Here is a 21,730-nt window from a genome sequence, read left to right on the forward strand (position 1 = left end):
CAGAAAATCTCTTTTGTAACAAAACATCTAGAAATTCTGGATAGAGCACAACAAACATCCTTTTAAATGCATAAGAACTCAAAAATGTGAAGAAAATTCTAAAGCATCAAATCCAAAGAAGGACCTGAAAACTAAACTGACAAATGAGTTCTGAGATCATGAACAGTTACAAGACTGTTCTGGGTATGACAGTTACCTGTCTGGGTATGGGTAAGACAGTTACAAGACTGTCTTCAGTACAAGACTGCTGAAATCCAAAGACAAAGTCCTTCAGCCTGTTTTACCTAGGAAAAATGACCACCCTGAGAATTTGTAGTCACTCTTCTGCCTTCACACAGGTTTGGGATTTAAATACACAATATTACCTTTATTATTTGGGAAACCTCAGGGTGTAAAATTATCTTAAATGGATCCAACATTCCTAGAGCCCCAGAATGTATGAAAGAAGCAAAAGTAAATTATCTTTAAAAAAAGATGTACTGTTATATATGCCCTTCAGGATTTCTGTAGATTGGATGGAGATTAAACAAATATGCACAATCAGTTCCAAAACCAGAAGAGGAAATAAGCTACCACGAGCAAAAGTCAGGAGAAACAGAAATCAGTAGAAATAAACCCCCCAAATCAGATGCCAAAATATAAAGTAAATATTTAGAAAATATTTAATGAAATGAAGGAGAAAATGAAAACATGACCAAGGAACAGGAGATTATCAAAAAAAAAAAAAATTCAGATTTGAAAAAGAATCAAAGAATTTCTCTTTTTTTCCCTTATTCATTCATTCATTCATTCATTTTTGAGAGAGAGAAGGTATGTGTGTGTATGCATAGGGAGGGGCACAGAGAGAGGAAGCAAGAAAATACCCAGCAGGCTCCATGCTCAGCACAGAGGCCAATGCAGGGCTCAATCCTATGACCCTGGGATCATGACCTGAGCCAAAATCAAGAGTTGGATGCTCAACCGACTGAGCCACCCAGGTGCCCCTAGAATCAAAGAACTCTGACATTCAAAAATATACTGAAATAAACTTAAGTATATTTTTTCCAAGGGAAAAAATAGCAAAAATGGGGACAGAGGGATATTCAAAGAGATAGTAGGTGTGGATTTTCTTGAAATGATAGAAGACATGATTCCTTAGCTTCAAGGACAATAATTCCCTAGCAGGATAAATGAAATCTTTCTCAGGTATGGCAGATGTGGTAAGCTCACTCACTATCCTTCAAGTGTTCATTCCTGTAATATAGATGCTGAAAAGCTGTATTTCCCATATGTCTTTTGCAGGTAAGTTTTTAGATACATTCAGGTTCTGCCAATCACGTGTATTCACATGAGATTGAATTCAGAACCAAGTTAAGTGCAGGAGAGAAGTGGTATTATGTAAGGCATCCATTTACTGTTGTGGATCAAGGGTGTGCATCATGACCCTAGAAACAAGTATGATGACAGCTTCTTGATCTATGAATTATAGCTAAGGTTACAGTATGATACTTGGTGCAAAGCTGGCCCAGTCTTCCCAATTCTCTAGCTTCCTAAATGTGAAAAGGAAAAAAGTTCCTTTGGCGAGATAATTCCATGGTAGTGCTCATAAGCCACTCCCAGAGCATCTAAACTTTACTCATTCAGCATTTCAGTTGGAAATGAATGTTAAATTCCTTTCTGCTTTAAATAGAGATAGTTTCTGAAGTTGAATCCTGATTGTTACCTGTAGAAAAAGCATACTGAAATTGCTGAAATCCAAAGACAAAGATCTTAAAACATCTGGAGATAAAAGACATATTACCAACAAAGGAATAGTCAGCAGCAGACTTATCAACAGCAACAATGGCAGCCAAAACACACACTGTTATCTTCAAAGGGCTAAGAGAAATTAGCCATCAGCTTAGAATTGTATGCCCAGTTATCTTTCAAAAACAGAGGTAAGATAAAAACATTTTGAAACAAACAAAAATGGAGAAAGCTTACCAATATATCTCACTAAAAGACTTTCCCCTTTAAGAATCACTTTAGCTGGCTCTTTCCATGTTTTAGCTATTGTGGAGAGTGCTGCTATGAACATTGGGGTACATGTGCTCCTATGCATCANAAACCTGTGGGATTATGTGAACAAAATATTATAACTAATATATAATTTGAGAGATTTTTAAAAAAACTAAAGTGGTAGACCAAATAACATGTGATATATAAGAGGATAATCTTAGTTACATAGTTGCTAAGGTCTTTTTTATTTGGGAAGAAGGTACATACAGTGATTAATTTTAGATTTACATGTGCATTTTTGGTAACTATTAGAAACAATAGTGATTTTATAGTGACTTTTGAAAACATGAGGGAGTAAATGGAATGATATAAACTAAATCCAAAAGAAACAGGAAAAGAAGGGTAAAAATGGAAGCAGAGAGAGGTCCGGACAAATACAAAGCAGAAAATAAAGGTTAGCAAGAATTCAAAATATATCAGTAATCACAATAAATATAAATGGACAAAGCTAAACAACGAAAAAGGCTCTCAAGCAGGGAAAAGAAATCCAGCTATGTGCTATTTGTGAGAAGCACGATTAAAACGTAAATACACAGTACATGGCACAGCCACCATAAAACACACAAGAGCTGAAAGATTGTGTCTCTTGGGGAGCCTGGATGGCTCACTTGGTTAAGCATCTGACTCTTGGTTTCAGCTCAGGTCATGACCTCACGGTTCGTGAGTTCGAGCCCTTAGTCAGGCTCCACACTGACAGCATGGAGCCTGCATGGGATTCTCTCTCTCCCTGTCTTTGTTCTCCCCCACATGTTCCCTCTCTCTCTCTCTCAAAATAAATAAATAAGCTTTAAAAAAAAGTTGCAGCTCTTTTTCAGCAGGTACCAGTTCTGAATAAGAATGATCTAGAGGCCAAAATGCAAAACCAAAAAAGCAGCAGCTATGCATAGTTACTAATTTCTAGTTTAAACTGTAACTAAAATTGTGGCTTCATATGTATTATTTTATATTGTACTTTCCCCATTACTGATGGTCTTGACTCTAATAGTTTTTCATATCACAAAACTAGACTATTTCAACAGCATACTCTAGAAAGTAATATACTAACTGAAGTGAATGTTTGTATCTAGTAAGATGTAGCCTTAAACCTTTCTGTCATGCCTTACCTGTCAAATGGTTAAAACTCTTGAAAGCATAGTCGGCTTGCTGGACCAAGAGGTAAACACTGAAGTGGGTAGAGCTGGTACTGATGCTGTCAGTCTTGAACACTATGTGTTTAGCTGTGTTTATGCCATGAAAGTGCAACATTAGACACTAGTTAGCTAGTACTGTTGCCTCATGGAACTCCAAAGAGGAAAACAGATTCGATTAACTAAGTGCACACATTTCTTTAAGTTACTCCTGTTTTCCTTGGCTTGGATGCACTGCCCTGCAGCTTTATGTGGCTGCTAGTTTTAGTTACTTTGATTAAGGCAAACCATAAGGGGCTCTGAAATACAGAGAACAGAGAAAAGTGGGGGAGAGGGGAAAGTGGGTGATTGGCATTGAGGAGGGCACTTGTTGGGATGAACACAAGGTATTGTATGTAAGCCAGTTTGACAGTGAGTTATATTTAAAAAAAATACCAGAAGGCATGAAAAAAATTATGTTGATTAATACCTTGAATGGAAAGCCAAACATTCCCTCTTCACCTGACCAGCAATGAATGGTCCTTCAACTGCAGTAGGAAAAAAGAAAAAAGCGAAAAACCGTTTGTGTGAAAATTGGTGACAACTGGCACTTACGATCAGAAAAGGAGCTATTTATGTCTGATCCTTTAAGATGTTGGCTGCCCAAAACTCTGCAAGACTTTAAGATAGAAAGTAGTAGGGGCTCCTGGGTGGCTCAGTTGGTTAACCGTCCAACTTCAGCTCAGGTCATGATCTCACCACTCGTGAGTTCAAGCCCCAGGTTGGGCTCTGTGCTGACTGCTCAGAGCCTGAAGCCTGCTTTGGATTCTGTCCCTCCCCAACTCATGGTGTCTCTTTCTGTCTCTCGGAAATAAATAAATGTTTAAAAATAGAAATATACACATAGAAAGTAGTAATCCTACAATACTACTGAGTTTTTGTAGAATTTTCCATTTGATAATAAAACCCACCTGTTTAATCTTAAAAAAAAATATATACACACTAATTGTAAAAAAAAAAGGATATTAAAACAATATGCGCCACACAAATACTGACTAAAAGAAAGTTGGATTAGCCATTTTAATAACAAAAAATTAAGGCATTACTTAAAACAAATGTGTTTGCTATATTATTATTAAAAGATTCAATTTATCAGAAAAAAAAATGGCAGTTCTAAACCTTGTATGGAAATTTTTAAGCAAAACTTGACAGCATCACAAGGAAAAATGTATCAGTGTTCCATCATACTTGAAATATTTTAACAAAGTAACTCTATGAAAAAGGATAAAGACAAAATTTGAATACTCTAATCACAAATTGATTTAATATGTTTAACCGTTAAAGAGTGCTTCGTCTTCTCAAGCATGCATGGAGTAGTTATTAAATCTACCAGACACTAGTTTTAAAACAAGGTTCAACAAACTTTAAAGAATTATTATCATGTATAAGATGTTCTCTGACTATAATACAATTAGTTAAAACAGGATTAGCCAAAAACCACACTTGTAAATATAAGTAAAAAATAGAAATCATAGTGGAAATGAAAAGTCACAGTGAAAGTGCTACAAATCAAAGTAGGATATAGCTAAAGTAGTTCTTAGAGGGACATGCATAGCCTTAGATGAAATAGGCTGAAGAATAATGAACTAAGCATAAACATACAACTTCAATAATTCGAAAGCAGATCAATAGAATCAATCCACACAGAAATAAAGAATGGGACTAATAAAGGGCAGAAACTGATGAAAAGAGGGGCGCCTGGGTGGTTTAGTCAGTTAAGCATCTGACTTCAGCTCAGGCCATGGTCTTGTGGTTCATGAGTTTGAGCCCCATGTCAGGCTCAGTGCTAACAGCTCAGAGCCTGGATCCTGCTTCAGATTCTGTCTGTCTGTCTGTCTCTCTTTCTCTTTCTCTCTCTCTCTCTCTCTCTCAAAAATAAAAGATAAACATAAAAAAATTTAAAAAGAGAAATTAATGAAAAGAAAACATATAATATTAAAGATTAATGTCCTCAATCTAATTTTGCTCCCTTCTCAAATCCTGCTAAGACTCCATCAAAGGAACATTTATAAAGCATAAATCCACAAGAAGACTTAAAATTTTAGAAGCTGGAGAGTAGATGGATTACTGCTAACTGCCTTAAGTAACCCAAGAAAGCTGAATTTTTAAACAAAGAACCTCCAATTTACACCAGAATTTTCTCAAGTATCAAGCATTAGCAGCAACAGACAGTTTGGAAAAGAAGCTGGAAGAGATGTCTAAAATAAAGAGGACTGGTTAAAAATCTTTAAGAAGCTGTGGAATGCTTACATCCCCTTACCTACTCCATACCACTGAACAACTGCAGAAGCCTGTAGGTTTATTCTCTGGTAAGGGTCACACCCTTAGATTGGGTTTTGCATACACCATTGAGCATGTGATTACCAAGATGAGATCAGGGAAATTGGGTGACCTTATGCATTCTGAATGTTGAATGTAAAAACCTCTATGGAGAAAATTGAAAGAATTTTCTTTTAGGGAATATGAGCAGCCTAAAAGACCTAAAGATTCTGATATTGGGGGTTCCCTAACAATTGGTCCAGCAAAATAACCCTACACTGAAGGTTACTTGACTAAGGGCCTCAATCATATGCTTAGAGCTTTTGGTCACCTTTATAGTTTCCCATTCTTCAAAATGAGGAGGCAGTGCCAGACATATGATGAATGCAACCAATATGAAAGATAGAAGCCAAAACAAATAATAAGGGGAAAAAAGGAACTTAGAAGAAACAACTTACGTGTGAAGAAGAAAACTTAAAAAATAATAAAACAACAAATATCCTTATTCATATTCCTAGAAATAGATCTATGAGTCAAGAGTAGGATGCAAAAAAAAAAAAAAAAGGAACATTGAAAGAATCTGCTCCCCCAGAAAAGATGCTAAAAATATGGTAAAATGAAAAACTGAAGTTAAGGGTTTGAAAGACACAGTCAAAGAAGCTATTGGAATTCCTTCTCCAGAACACACATTGTGATTGCATTACGGTCCATCATCCCCCATCCACCAGCAAGAATCTACCATAGGAAAGGCTTACTAAGCCCATGGTATGGTCCAGATTAAACAGGACAGCATAAGGTCTCAGGACCCTTGGGCCTACTCACCACCACTGCTGTGGAGAAACAGTGAAGTATTCCTCAAGTCCATAGGCTTCCCAGCAGAAAGGGCAGAAGCAAAGACAGACCAACAGATAGACAGACACACCCATATGCACCTGGGTACCACTAGGCTGATGAGAAAGAAATGGAGAAGAGACTCAGTAAAAATATTATGGGGAGGGATAGAAGGGCCAACATAAAAAAAAGGGGGGAAGGGACAGTGCAGATAAAATGGAAGGGAGGGAATCATCACCAAGATTATTCAAGAAAAGACCTTATAAATGAAAGACATGAATTATTGCATTGACAGAACCCATTGGCTATTCACAATGGGTGGAAATAAATCCATGCCAGTTTCAGAATTCTAGACAAAGAAGATTTCAGAAGTTTATAGAGTTAGAAGGCAGATAATACAAAGGATCACAAATCAGAATGGTTTAGGGCTTATCAAAACAAAACTGGCAGCTAGAATTACAGAATTCTAACCTAGGATCTTATAGTTGGCCAAACTACCAATGAAATATAATGATAAAATACATCTTAAATTCTCAAAAAAAAAAAAATAGCCCATAAACTATCATACAGAAACCTACTGAAGGATGTATTTGACCAGAGTGAGAGTAAACCAAAAAGGAGGAAGACATGAAATTCAAGCCAGGAAATCCAACATGGAGAGAGGTAAAGGCAGTTCCCAAGGTGAAGAGAAAGGGAAAGATTTCGTAGATCATAACTATACACTAGTCAGGAAGGCAGTTCAGAATGAAGCACTGTAACTCCAGACACAGATGTGTTGAGAACCTTCTGTAGTATACATTCTCATACCTGATAATCATGAGTAGTTTGTCCCCAGAATCTTATCTGTACTTAGTTTGTAGGGACCATGTGCTGATGAAATTCGTGCTCTCTCCGGTGTACCCTGCTACCTGGATAACCAAAGACGTTCATTTCACCCCACAGAAGAATTTTGCTTTGACCTTCTGCTGAGAGCTGAAGATTGGCCCTGGTAAGTAAGCTTAGAAGCAGAAAATAGAGAGTACCATCGCCCCACTGGTCATATTCTGTCACATCTCAGCTCCTGACCCACACTGTCACCCTGTGAGATACCCTCACTGTGTTGAGTCCTATGTTTCCTGAGACTCGTTTTTGCCTCCCCTAAATGGGGTTATGATAAACTGTTTGAAAAGCTGAAGACATCATCGTCTAGGAGATGTTCATCAAACAGCGAAAATAATACTTTTTTTCCATGCACAGCCAAGTTTTTGCTTTCCTGATGGTTTTTAAATTACTTTATCACTCATTTATATGTAGATTCCTGTAGTTAAAATATTTGAGAAAATCTGTTCTTGTCATTCACCATATTAAAAATTACATGAAGATTGCAATAGATTTAGAAAAAGCATTCCATAAAATTCAATAGCTACTTACAATCTAAAAACAAAATAAAGCCCTTTATAAATGACTAATAGAAGGGAACTTTCTTAACCTGTAAACTCTATAGCATCTAACACATTTAGTCATGAAATGTTAAAAAAAAAATTCTCTTTAAAATGAAGAATAAAACAGGAATATATATTATCACCACTTCTATTCAGCATTCTACTGGCTGAAGGCCTAGCCAACATAGTATTTGCAAATGACATGATCATGTACAGAAAATGTCATAATACATGTACCAAAAAAACTACTGGAAGCAGTAAGCTGGAATTCAACAAGGTCATGAAATTCAAATGAATATTCAAAAATCATATTTCTATGCACTAGCAGTGGAACAACTGAGAAACAAAATTTCAAAAGTACAATTTCCAGTAGCATCAAAAGAAGTCAGATGTTTAGGGACTAAATTTTGCAACAGTATGCAAGACCTGCATATGGGAAACTAGAATGAACTGTTTTTTGCTGAAAGAAATTAAATAAGCTCTAAATAAATGGATAGATGTACCATTTTCATGGATTAGAAAACTCAGTATTATTGTCATTTCTCCCCAATTGATCTATAGTTTTAATGCAATCACAATCAAAATCTCAATAGGCTTTTTGGTAAAAATTGAGAAACTGATTCTGAAATTTACATGGGAATACAAAGGATCTAGAAGAACCAAAACAGTTTTTAAAAAGAACAGCAAAGTTAGAGGACTTACACTCCTTGATTTAGTCTGTGCTATGCTAACCAAGACAATGTGGTATCGGTGGTAAGAATGAAATACAGATCAATAAAACATCCAAATATACACCACTCATCCATACCGACCTCATGTTAAGTAAACATTCAGAGGTAATTTTGTTGGGGAAAGGATAATCTTTTCAATAAATTGTGTTGAAACAACTGTATATTCTCATTTTTAAAAATGAACTTAAGGGCACCTGGGTTGCTCAGTTGGTTAAACATCCTACTTCGGGTCAAGTCATGATCTCACAGTACATGGGTTCAGGCCCCACCTCAGGCTCTGTGCTGACAGCTCAGAGCCTGGAGCCATCTTCAGATTCTGTGTATCCCTCGTTCTCTTTCTGCCTCTCCCCCACTGTGTTCTCTCTCTTTCAAAAATAAACATTTAATAAATAAATGAACTTAAACTCATGCCATTACAGAAATTCCTAGAATTGAATCATATCCCTACGTATAAAAGCTAAAATTATAAAACTTCTAGCAGAAAATATAGAAGTTTTTAAATTTTTTTAATGTCTTTATTTTGAGAGACAGAGAGTGAGCAGGGGAGAGGCAGAGAGAGAGGGAGACATGGAATCTGNTGAAAAAATTGTTAAGTTGAACTTTATCAAAATAACAAATTTTTATTCTTCAAAAGACATTGTTATGAAAATGAAAGGCAGGGGTGCCTGGGTAGCTCAGTTGGTTAAACATACAAATCTTGATTTTTGTTCAGGTCATGATCTCACGGTTTGTGAGTTTGAGCCCCATGTGAAGCTGTGAGCTGACAGCATGGAGCCTGCTTGGGATTCTCTCCCTCTCTCTGCCCCTCACGTACCTGTGTGCGCGTGCTCACTCTCACTCTCTCGCCCTCTCGCTCTCTCAAAATAAATAAACTTAATAAAAAGAAAATGAAAGGCAAATCACAGACTTGGAGAAAATACAAAATATATACTCAACAAAAGGCTTAATGTTTAGATATATAAAGAACTCTTAAAATTACAAAAAAGAACTCTTAGAACTCAAGAAGGCAAATAATTTTTTTAAATAGGCAAAGATTCAACAAACACTGTATCAAGGAAGATACATGGATGGCAAATAGCACATAAGATGTTGAATAACATTAGTCACCAGGGAAATGCAAATCAAAATCACAATGAGGTAAACCTCACTTAACAACTACAAGGAACAACTAAAATGAAGCAAGCAAAAACAGATGTTATACTAAGTTTTGGTGAGGATGTAGAACCGAAAACATACACTGCTGGTGGGAATGTAAAATGATACACACTTAGGAAAACAGTTTAACAGTGTCTTAAAAAGTTTAACATTCACCTGCCATTCAGTACAGCTGTTCCTCTCCTAGCTTTTCCCCCTGAGAGAAATAAAAGCATATGTTCATGCAAAAACTTACTTATCAATGTTTGTAGCTATTTTATTATAGAAAAAACTGGAAACACCATAAATGTCCACCAGCATTTGGACAGGTAAACAAATTGTGGTTTGTCCATACAATGGAATACTACTCAGCAATAAAAGGAGATGAAATAGTGATACACGTAACGACATGGATGAATTTCAAAATAATTATGCCAAGTGAAAGAAGCTATACAATGAAGAAGATCTGTATTATTCCATTTATATAACATTCTAAAAATTGCAAATTACACTTTGGACTTGGTGGATATGTGGATTGTGGTATAAGGTTCACAGATATATACAGATATACTGGTCAAATGTACACTTGAAATATATTCAGTTTAACATAAACCAATGATACCTCATGGAAGCTATAAAAATATATAAGCTATTGTTCTTGTTTTGGGCAACTCATAAAGCTTCACTTTTCTCATCAGTGATGTGCAAAGAGTAACACCTGCTTCACAGGGTTTATTTGAAGATTTTATTCATATGCTTGTGTATCTAATTTACTATGATGCCTACCTGACACACCTGTACAGGTAACTCAGTCAATGTTAATTCTGTTCCAGCAACCCTGCCTCTTCCAGAGGACTGATACGGTTATTGGGGGCCTTCAGATTACTTTCTCGAAGCCCATAGCAAAGTCTTAATGGCACATTCTTTCTCATTTTTTTTTTAGTGGCTAAATCTAATAAGGAAATGTATTAGAGAATTTAAAGATAGGTTTGCTTTTAATACTAACAAAAACCTTTCCTTCTCGGAGCACCTGTGGCTCAGTCGGTTGAGTGTCCAACTTTGGTTCAGGTCATGATCTCGTGGTTCGTGAGTTCAAGCCCCTCATCAGGCTCTGTGCTGACAGCACAGATCCTGCTTCAGATCCTCCATCTCCCTCTCTCTGCCCCTCCCCTGCTTGTACTCTGTATCAAAAATATACAAACATTAAAAAAAAAACTTCTCATGAAAGTGATGGCTTCAAGCTCTGATAATGACAGGAGTTGACAAAATTTCATTTTGCTTTTCCCTTTTTTTCCCACAGGGTGTATCCGTGGCTCAGAGGACTGGGTTATACATCCTTGGGTATATTTTTATTGGGATTTCTATTATGGAACATAGATAACATATTTTGTGATTCACTGAGGTAAGATGTGAATCTTTTTCAATCTTTGAGAAATATTTTTAGAAACAGTCTATAAGCAGAGAATTTCATAGACATAAAGAATTATTAGTGCCACAAAGTGAATTTTTGCCATTGTTGAAGTTAAAAAGTATGTATAGCACAATAAAGTTAAATTCTGAGAATACTTGCTTAATTAACCTAAAAATTTGGACCCAAGACTATTTTTTAACATCTGTAGGGATTTTTGTGTGCACGCATCACAGAACTATAGAGTTAATCAGACATTAATTAGGCCTCTTAAATCTGCCTAATCTGCTGTGTTGAAGAAATAAGACTGATTTGTAAGAAGTGTGGGAAATATATGTATATAATTTTGTACTTTAATGTACTTACTTAATGTTATTTTCTAAGAAACGCAAGTGTTCCTTTTTCTATCTTGTCAGCTATTATGTATTGACTAGAGTTTGAATTTTGGGTCTCAGGATCCTAGTCTGTCATTAAAATACTTTATTTCTGGGCCTCAATTTCCATAAAGTGCACATGTTAAATAGGTTCAAACTAGTGGGTCCTTCCAGTTCAGAATTCTGTGTCCTAAAGTTTTGCATGAACACATATATTGAATAGCACCAGGGAGAGGCAGTTTGCAAAATTTAGACTGTGAGAAATATATAGGATGAATGATCTGGTTTCTTCAGCATAAGTTGCAGAGGGGGTAAAAAAGGGAGGAGAAACATAGATTAAAAGAGACCTAAGAGATTTACTGTATCAACCAAATGTCATATGTTGATTTTTTTTTGAATCTTGATTAAGCAGACAAACTGTAAACAAACAAGCAAACAAAAACAAAACAAAACCAAAATTCTAAACTTACAAAACAATTGTAAGTTTGATCAGTAATTGATTATTTGGTGATATTAAGAGATTATTGTTAATATTTTATATGTGAAAATGGTATTATGGTTATGTTTTAAAGAGGTTTTAATCTCTTAGAGACACATACTAAAATATTTAGAGTTAAAATACAATATCTGGGATTTGCTTCAAAATATAGAAGGGGAGAAGCAGATGAGAGTTCAGATGATTGGCTGTTAGTTACAATTGTTGAAGCTGGATAATGGGCACATTATTATTTTGCCTATTGTTGCCTATGTTTGAAATTTTCCATAATAAAAAGTTAAATAAGTAAATTTAGATTTTCAATGTACACAAATAAGTAATATACCTAGCTTAGAAAACTGAGGTCTGAGTGAGTAGTTCTAAATCAGTAATACCCATCAGAAACCCTATTACAGAAGGCATTTACACTGCTGAGATAAGTTATCATCCTCTGGGTGAATGCCACCAAGAAACAAAGTTCTTAGAGACAGCAATTGTCTCAGAAATTCATGGGCTATCTAGAAAAATAGTTCGGTGTTTCACATTGATATTTCCCATTCTAATAAATGAGAATGTTAATATGCTACACACTTAATCAAAAAATCTAGAATTTGAGACTCAGCTGTGCCACTTGGCTGAGTGATTTGGCCACCTTGGTGTCTGAATTTTAGTTCCTCACATGTAAAGCAAAGCTAATAATAGCCACCTCAGTGTCTCACTATTAAGTGAAATCTTAGTTACAAAGGCACTTCGTAGACTGGACAGCGCTCATCTGAGAGGATGGTTACACATAGGAGAAGCCTGCTTCTGGTTTCCTGAGTGAATAGCTAAGTAGACCAGTGTTTCCCAAGTTGTGTTCCAGGAAACACTTGTTCCACAAAGTCTTAGTAAGGTATTACATTATGAAAGCATTCTTTGCATTAGTATATTACCTGAAAAATATGAAAAGAAACTCTTAGAGTTATGATAGGACTTCTCCATAGGACTGCTGTTAATAAACACTGCAGTCTCCAAGAGGGGAATAAACTATGTACTATTTCCCACATTTTTTTTGACACAGAATAATTTCTTCACGGAACTTCTGCTAGGAATGCTGTTCCTCAAAATACACTTTGGAAAACAATATGGCAGACTACAGCAGATTAAGGAAATTAAATAATTGCCATGTTTGAGAGTCACATTTTAAAATGTTTACAGGCTGTCAGCAATAGTTGCTAAATTAAAAAAAAAAGATAATAACATAGTGACTTCTTTCCCCCTCTTCACAGGAACTTTCGAAAGAAGATGCCACCTATCATAGGTGTTACCACACAGTTTCATGCATGGTGGCATATTTTAACTGGCCTTGGTTCTTATCTTCACATCCTTTTCAGGTAGGAAATAGACATTGTTTTAGCAGAGTGTTGAATGAAGTGTTTATTCCTTTACTCTTCAAATAGGATGGTGTAGATATAAAATGTCAGAGACAAAATCAGGAACTTATGTTCCAGCTTTGGCTCTGCCACTGGGTCACCTTAGGCAAGTCCCTTCCCCTCTCTGCAGCGCTTAGTTTTCTCATCCTTAAATTTAAAAAAAAATTTTCCTGTTTTTTTTTTTTTTTATTTTCAGGGAGATAGAGCATGTGCACATGCGCAAGCAGGGAAGGAGCAAAGATTGGGGGAAGGAGAATCCCAAGCAGGCTCCATGCTGTCAGCACAGAGTCTGATGCAGGGCCAGATCTCATGAACTGTGAGATCATAACTGAGCCAAGATGAAGAGTTAGATGCTTAACCAACTGAGCCACCCAGGCCGCCCACTTTTAAACTGAGATAATTGTATTAACTGACCTCTGACATATGATCCACATTTTAGAGCAAGTAGGATACAGACATTTCCATTTCATGTTTATCAAAGTATCTTTGTTTACAGAGAAAAAATTTAGAGGGGAAAGAACAGCCAGATCCACTGAGTAGGGGACTGGAGTATGAGTAAAGCATGAGTGTCGGAAGTCCCCAGCTTAATGTGTCTCCTTCCCTGAAATAAGTTGGTTGCCACTTCTCATCCCCTACCCCCCCTCAAATGATTGTTGGAGGTCAATCACTTATAACAAAAATGAAATTAAAATTCTCTCTGATCACCCTATTCAAATAATACCTCCATCTCTGTCTCCTCTTACCAGGCCTTATTGTTCTTCAGAGCATTAATAAGCAGTTATATATCTTTACTTGTTTGCCCCTCCCAGCTAGACGTTAAGTTCGTGGAGAGCAGGGACACTATCTTATTCACTGCTGTCCTCTCAAATGCTTAGAACAGTACCTGTCAGACAGCAAGCACTCAGTATATATTGTTAAATAATTTAATGAATGAATGTGTACCTGTTGATCTCTTTACTGGGGGGGTCAGACTATGTTCAATCTCAAATTCTTCTTAAGGGTTGAGATAGCTGAAATAATTCTAGAAAGGGGAAGAAAATTGATTCCCCTTGAATCAATGTGAAAATTTGTAGAATACCTCCACAAAATAACATTTGCATCTCACCTCTCTGGAGATCAACCTGTTTAGGCATTCTGAATTATCTAAAATATAACGACCTGAGAGGCACCTGGTGGCTTAGTCAGTTAAGCATCCGACTTCAGCTCGAGTCATGATCTCACGGTCCATGAATTTGACCCCTGTATCAGGCTCTGTGCTGACAGCTTGGAGCCTGGAGTCTGCTTTGGTTTCTGTGCTCCCTCACTCTGACCCCCCCCCATAAAGAAACATTTTTTAAAATGTTTTTCAGGGCGCCTGGGTGGCTCAGTCAGTTGGGCGTCTGACTTCAGCTCAGGTCATGATTTCACGGTTTGTGGGTTCGAGCCCAACGTTGGGCTCTGTGCTAACAGTTCAGAGCCTGGAGCCTGCTTTGTCTCCCTCTCTCTCTGCCCCTCCCCTGCTCATGCTCTGTCTCTCTTTCTCTCAAAAGTAAATAAATGTTTAAAAATTTAAAAAAAATTTTTTCATATAATTACCTGAGAATTATAGAAAAGGAACTTCTGGGCAGCTAAATAAGAATCACTGGATTAATGGTGTGAAGAGCTCAAAACCTTGAGCTCTTAATCATGGAAGAGCTCTTAAACTTTGGCTGTAAGTATATTTATTTTACATTTTGTCACTTGTTACTACATTGATTATTTGAATTCTCAGCCCATAGCACATTAAAAATATCCGATTTAAAAGGGAAGGGATGGGAAATGCTTGAGGAAATTGACAAATGATAGAAAAAGAGAAACAAGAATAACTGTAAAATTCCTGAGAATTACAAATTTAGCCCCTTAACGCTGCCCAGGTGGTCCCAAGGACATTACTGCAGTGTAATACAATACAGTAGTAAATTTCTATAATAAATACTCAGGAGGAGGTGAAAGTATACTTATCATATTCTCTTGTTTCCTTTTACACCTTCCCCTCGCCATCTCCCTTTCTCTTGCTCCTTCTCTCCCCCTGGTATGGAAACCAGGGTAAGGAGGGGGAAGAAGTGCTGTGCAGAGATGGCAGCGTTCAGTGTCCAAGGATTGCAGACAAGGGGTCAGCGGTGGCAGCATGCTGCGCTTCCAAGAGAATGTGGGGGTGATGGAGAGGTGGCTGCCACGTGGGGCAGGGAAGCAGGGTGGTGAGGGGAAGTGATGTGGTGGGCAGGCGGACAAGGTGGCTGGAGTTAGGAAATGGGTGACACTGAACAAGTAAATCAGTCAGTCAGACAATAAATAAATATATGGAGGATGACCAAAGCCTGATTTCTCCACTGACTCAGAAGGGATTTACAAATACTGAAAGAGGAAAAGCTAGAATGAACCTTGAGAGGGGGTTAGATTGGAATTAAAAGTATTAGTATGAACTCATGAGTATGTGACACACACATATATACATACACACAGATGTAGAACAAGTTGGATGTGTATGTGTGGCATATGTTATAAATATATATGTATACATATGTTTACACATACCTGTATTGCCTAGCTCTGAACCCTGTGAAGGCTGAAAGGCAAGCACACCCTGGCCTCTTAAACCTGAGATAGCTTGAATATTGAAATTAAATAGCAAGAGGTTCAATTACAGCCCATTGAATAAAATGAAAATCTGTGAGCACATACTAATATGAACAAATGAGAAGGAAAAGCTCTTCCTCACAAAAGAATGCTAATTAACAAAGGTAGAAGGAACAACGGGCACAAACAATGACCATTTGGCAGCCATCTTGGGAGATAGTTGATAGGTATAAGTCACCAATGGATGTTCTGGCTGACAAGTGGGAGTATGATGAGGAACACATATTGGTGTGATTTAGAGTATCTCCCCATGAAATACTAATACAAAGGGGAAAATGTTACTTTACAGTGAAGAAAACTGGCAGCAGCCACCTTGACCATGCATTTAATGTAACATCAACCATGATGGAGCAAGTCATTATAGTATGTCTCCTGATATAAGGCGCTGAAGTAAGCTCAGGTCACTTCTGTGGTGTTCCTGCCAAAACAGCATGGCTGGGGTCTGGGTATGAGGAAATCTTGCTGGGCCTATGATGAGGGTCCTTCTACAGAATGAAAGTCTTATACTTTGTAAGACTGTCAGGTTCATGAGACAAAGACTGAAGAACTGTTCTAGTTATAAAAAAGATTTTTAAGATATGAAAACTAAATGCAGTTCATGTTTCTGTATAGTAGCCTGGATCAGAAAGGAAAAAAAGAAATTATTGGGACCATCAGCAAAATTGTAATGAATTCTTGAGTTGGATGTTAGCCTTGTATTAACGTTAATTTCCTGACTAGAAGGGTTGTATTGTAATTAGGAGACTGTCCTTGTTTTATGGTGATACACATTAGAATATTTAGGGTAATGGGCATCATGTCATACAGTGACTCTATAGCATATGTTTATACACTTGAACGTGTGTGTGTGTGTGTGTGTGTGTGTGTGTGTGTGTAAAACAAATATGGCTAGATAATAACAATTGGAGCATCTAGAGAAGGGGATACAGGAATTCTTCAGACCAATCTTGCAACTTTCCTATAAGTTTGAAGCTATTTTTAAATTTAAAAAATTAAAAAGAAGGGAGGGAGGCCTCTAGATCATGGTTTTGTTTTGTTTTGAGATATTTGTAGTAAGTAAGCCAAGAGAAAACTGATCATCTAACTAGTAATCAAAAAATGCCTTCTAAACAGTAGGATATCCATTTTTGTGAATAAGAGGGGACTAAATGTACATACATGCTTATAAATGCTTACTGTCTTAGTAAGAGTATGTTAACCAGTAAGTACTGGCAGTTATCGCTGGCCTGCAGATCACAGCTAGGAGACAGACCTGCTTTTCCCTGTGTACTTGTTAATACTGTTCAGATTTTTCACCAAATGATTGTATTACCTTTTGAAAAAAAATAATTTAGGGGTGCCTGGGTGGCTCAGTTGGTTAAACATCTGACTTTGGCTCAGGCCATGATCTCACAGCTCGTAAGTTCTAGCCCCACGTGGGCTCTATGCTGACAGCTCAGAGCCTGGAGCCTGCTTCAGATTCTTTGACTCCCTCTGTGTCTCTCTTTGCCCCTCCCCCAACTTGTGTGCTCACTTACTCTCTTTCTCTCTCTCTCTCAAAATAAAAACATTAAAAAGTTTTTTAAAAGAAAAAAATAATAATTTAAATATATTTTAAATATAATTTTAAAATAAAATGATGATTTAATGTTTATTTTTGAGAGAGAGACAGAGTTTGAGCAGGGGAGGGGCAGAGAGAGAAGACACAGAATCCAAAGTAGGCTTCAGGCTCTGAACTGTCAGCACAGACCCCAGCTCAAACTCACCAGCCGTGAGATCATGACCTGAGCTGAAGTCAGATGTTTAACTGACTGAGGCACCTAGGCACCCCAATAATGAAGATATTTTTTATATCTGTTAAGTGAGCTTTATGGCATTTTGAAATTTCCTTCTGTATTCTTTAGCTGCAATGATATGGTATGATCATGTATTACTTGTCAGTGTAAATTGATATAACCCATTTGGAAAGAAATGCAACACTATATGTGTTTGTGAAAACAAAATATGTATATTTTTTATCCCAGATATTATATTCCTTGGAATTTATCCTAAAGATATAACCCAGAAAAAAGAAAATGTGTGTGTAAATTCAAATATGTTTATCACAGTGTTACTTAATTAGCAAATGACAATAATAATAGAAGAAAAATAAAACATACTATCCAATAGGGTAGAATTATAAAGTAAATTATAGTATATCTTTTATTCAGTCATTTAAAATTATAAATATAAAAAGTTTATAGCAACATAGATATTTGGATTACTTGGATTTTTAACTGAAACAGACTAAAATCATATATAGGTAATAATTATTAACCCTGTATAAATATTAATTTCTGTGGGGATAAAGTTTACAGTAAATACAGAAAAAAATGAAGCATTTTGACTGTATTTGGTGGCAGGTTTTGACTTTTTTTTGTTTTCTATTAACGTTAAAATGCTTTACTTTGACTTTTTTTTAAAGTTTATTTATTTATTTTGAGAGAGAGCAGGGGAGGGCAGAGACACAGAGAGAGAGAGAGAGAGAGAGAGAGAGAATCCCAACCAGGCTCCTTGCTGTCAGTGTAGAGCCTGATGAAAGGCTTGAACTCACGAACTATGAAAGCATGACCTGAGCCAAAATCAAGAGTTGGATGTTTAACCAATTGAGACACCCAGGCGTCCCTACTTTGATTTTTTTTTTTAAGCAGGCATGGAAGATAGAATATGTTTCAGACCTATTTCACCCTAAATAACTAAAACAAAAGAAGTTTGGATATTTAAGTTATGGAAATGTTGGTTCTTTGGGTACCTTGTTGAATGAAGCATGCATATAATATTTCAGAGGGATGATTTGAGAATGTAATAATATAACACATGTGCCCTTTAAGACTAGAAAGGAAAAACATGGGGCGCCTGGGTGGCTCAGTCAGTTAAGCATCTGACTTCAGCTCAGGTCATGATCTCATGGTTTGTGGGTTTGAGTTCCGCTTTGGGCTCTGTGCTGACAGCTTGGAGCCTGGAGCCTGCTTTGGATTCTATGTCTCCTTCTCTCTCTGCCCCTCCCCCACTTGTGCTCTGTCTCTCTCTCTGTGTCTCTCAAAAGTAAATAAATGTAAAAAAAAAATTTTTTAAAGACTATTATACACATGTTTGTTTTAAAGAAAGAGTTAACACAGTGAAGTAAAAATATCTGAGCTCAGATCTTTGCTCCGTCACTCCAGAACTCCCTAACCGTGTAACAATCTTGAGCCACGCTTTTTACTTGCTGTATACAGTCTTGGGGCGCCTGGGTGGCTCAGTCAGTTGAGCACATCTGACTCTTGATTTCAGCTCAGGTCATGATCCCAGGATCCTGGGATTGAGCTCCACATTGGGCTCCGCACTGACCATGGAGCCTGTTAATATTCTCAATCTCTCTCTCTCTCTCTTTCTCTCTCATTCTGATCCTCTCCCTGCTCACACTCTCTCTCTAAAAAAAATTTTTAAATTTAAAATAAAAAAAAAGAATCCAATCTCATCTTCAGCTGTTACTTTAGATAATTTTTAAATTTTGTTAATATTTATTTTTGAGAGAGACAGAGCTTGAGTGGGAGAGGGGCAGAGAGAGAGACACAGAATCTGTAGCAGGCTCCAGGCTCTGAGCTGACAGCACAGAGTCCAATGTGGGGCTCAAACTCATGGACTGCGAGATCATGACCTGAACTGATATCCGATGCTTAACTGACTGAGCCACCCAGGAGCCCCCAAGATGTTACTTATTTTAAAGGCTACTAAGAGGAAGACTTTCTGTTACCTTCCTGATTATCTCATACCTGTATTGTAATCCTCGTAGAGCTGATATAACCACTTACAAGATACTCTACGAATACTCTCCTTTAATCGTGGCTACCATATATCTTCAAAGATGAAGCTGGTAATTATGATATGAATCATCAAACATGAGCAGAATGTTCCCTGCTAAACTACAAACACCCTGAGGTCACAGTCTGAGAGTGATCATTTCTCTGGCTTCCTTAGTATCTTGCCAAGTGTTCTGCATAGAGTAGGTGCTCAAAAAAATGGTTGCTAAATGAACAAAGAATCTACCAATGTTGCTTTTCTTTGTATATATAGAGGCACTGTGGTTAAATTTGTCAGGAAACCAGTTTGTATGAATTAAAAATGAATCTGAAGAGCTTTCCACCCCACTCCCCTTTTCTTTCAGTTTATATACAAGAACTCTTTACCTGAAATACAGGCCAAAAGTGAAGGTAAGTTCCCTTCCTAGGGGTGTACGTGTGTGCGTGCGTGTGCGTGTGTGTGTTGGGGCAGGGGAGGGTATTGGGAGGATGGAACAGAGATGGAAGAAGCGGGTGGGGTGGAAAGGTGGTAGAGAGAGTACCGGCTTTGGAACCAGATGCTCTTGACCTTGGGCAAGTGTGTTCTCTCTAAGCCTTAGTTTTTCTCAACAATAAAATGGAGCTGTTAATAGCTGCATTACAGAGTGTTTTAAACATCTGAGATGATTTCAGTGCCCAGCTCATGCCTGACAAAGTAGAAACTTGAGCCATTTAAATAAATCAAATAAAAATAGTTTCTGAGATCTGGTGCAACTCTGGAAAGAATATGCTGGACTCAGGCTGCTCATACCAGGACAGTTGTTAGCAAACCCAGGGAGCACCGAGCTGTAGTTCAGCACATGGGTTCTTTTTCAGGGATAGCATGCGACAGTGACCTTCTTTCATTTTGTCCTAACTTGTTTCCAAACAGTTTCTCTTCGGAATCTGGCCAGTGATCCTCTTTGAGCCTCTCAGGAAGCACTGATGAATTATTCCACTAAGAAAACAAAAAAAGCACCTACCATAGGCCTGGCCAAATGAATAAAGAAATCCTTAAAGATCTACACATTCAAATATATCGTGACCATCACAGCAAAGGAGTGATTTTCTAACTAATGCTGCCAGTCACACAGAGAATAAGGAATGGGCTTGTTGGATGTTTAGCTCGTGTCTTTAACTCATTTGTCCTTCTCCTCACACTCACCCTAAGATGTGTAAAAAGAGACAGACATACTGTGTGTGTATATACTTGAATGCTGGAAAAATGAGGCTTTTCTTAACAGGTTAACAGTGTGTGCTGATCATAGGAAATTTAACCTTTTTCCCTTTTTTCACAAGGGTTGCATGTGAATTATACTTTGTTTAATATTTAATTAAGTAATCAAAGCAGTTAGCTAAGTATTGGCAAAACCCCATACCCAGATGGCCAACTGTGGATCCAGGACTTAGCCGTGTCAGCCTCGATTTGTATTCCTGCCATAGTAACCTTGGGAATGGTTCCCCAAGCTGAAAAAGGGCTGTCTGTGGGATTCTGGTCCGCCTCGCTGTCCACCTCTGTGCTAGTCAGTATGTCATAAGCACGCTCCAGCTGGCCACAAGGTCCCGTGCCGGCCGTATCCCAGATTTGCAGTGGGATCCGGGGTGTTTGTGCGTGGCCATCGCCAGTCAGAGTGGGTCACCTCATAGTGTTTGTGAAGACCACGAGGACACCTGTGGAATGTTGTGCCTCCAGCCGGTTTAGTTAAAGGTGGTTTCTCTGTTTTCTTTGATCTTTGCAGATCTTTACGTTGTCACTGGTTTTATGGCGAGGCAAACACGATTGGTGGCCTGGCCTACCAATATTCCATCCTCTTGACAGAGCTTATTTGAAGTTACAATGAATGTTGTTACACTCCGCTTTTTAAACTCTGCCATACTTTCCAGTTTTCAGAGAGGCCATGGTTATGCCCAGGGAAATATATCAGGTTAACTAGAGCTAAGATGATCAGGATCCTATTTACATAAAGCTTATTAGAATACCTGCCCCTTCATTTGTTGAAGGAAATAGA

General features: G+C 37.5%; 1 protein-coding gene across 1 annotated transcript in view; it reads left to right on the forward strand.

Moving 5' to 3' along the window:
* The window catches only part of ACER3 (alkaline ceramidase 3), a 120,099-nt gene extending 99,355 nt beyond the window's left edge, over positions 1–20,744 (forward strand). The window contains exons 7-10 of the mRNA XM_077767526.1: positions 10,880–10,981; positions 13,105–13,209; positions 20,069–20,114; positions 20,614–20,744. Of these exons, the coding sequence (XP_077623652.1) occupies positions 10,880–10,981; positions 13,105–13,209; positions 20,069–20,114; positions 20,614–20,667 (307 nt within the window). The 3' untranslated portion in view covers positions 20,668–20,744. The remainder of the gene's footprint in view (positions 1–10,879; positions 10,982–13,104; positions 13,210–20,068; positions 20,115–20,613) is intronic.
* Positions 20,745–21,730: the final 986 nt, after the last annotated feature.

The sequence above is a fragment of the Crocuta crocuta genome, unplaced genomic scaffold (genome assembly GCF_008692635.1).
Source record: "Crocuta crocuta isolate KB4526 unplaced genomic scaffold, BGI_CrCroc_1.0 scaffold561, whole genome shotgun sequence".
Taxonomy (NCBI): domain Eukaryota; kingdom Metazoa; phylum Chordata; class Mammalia; order Carnivora; family Hyaenidae; genus Crocuta; species Crocuta crocuta.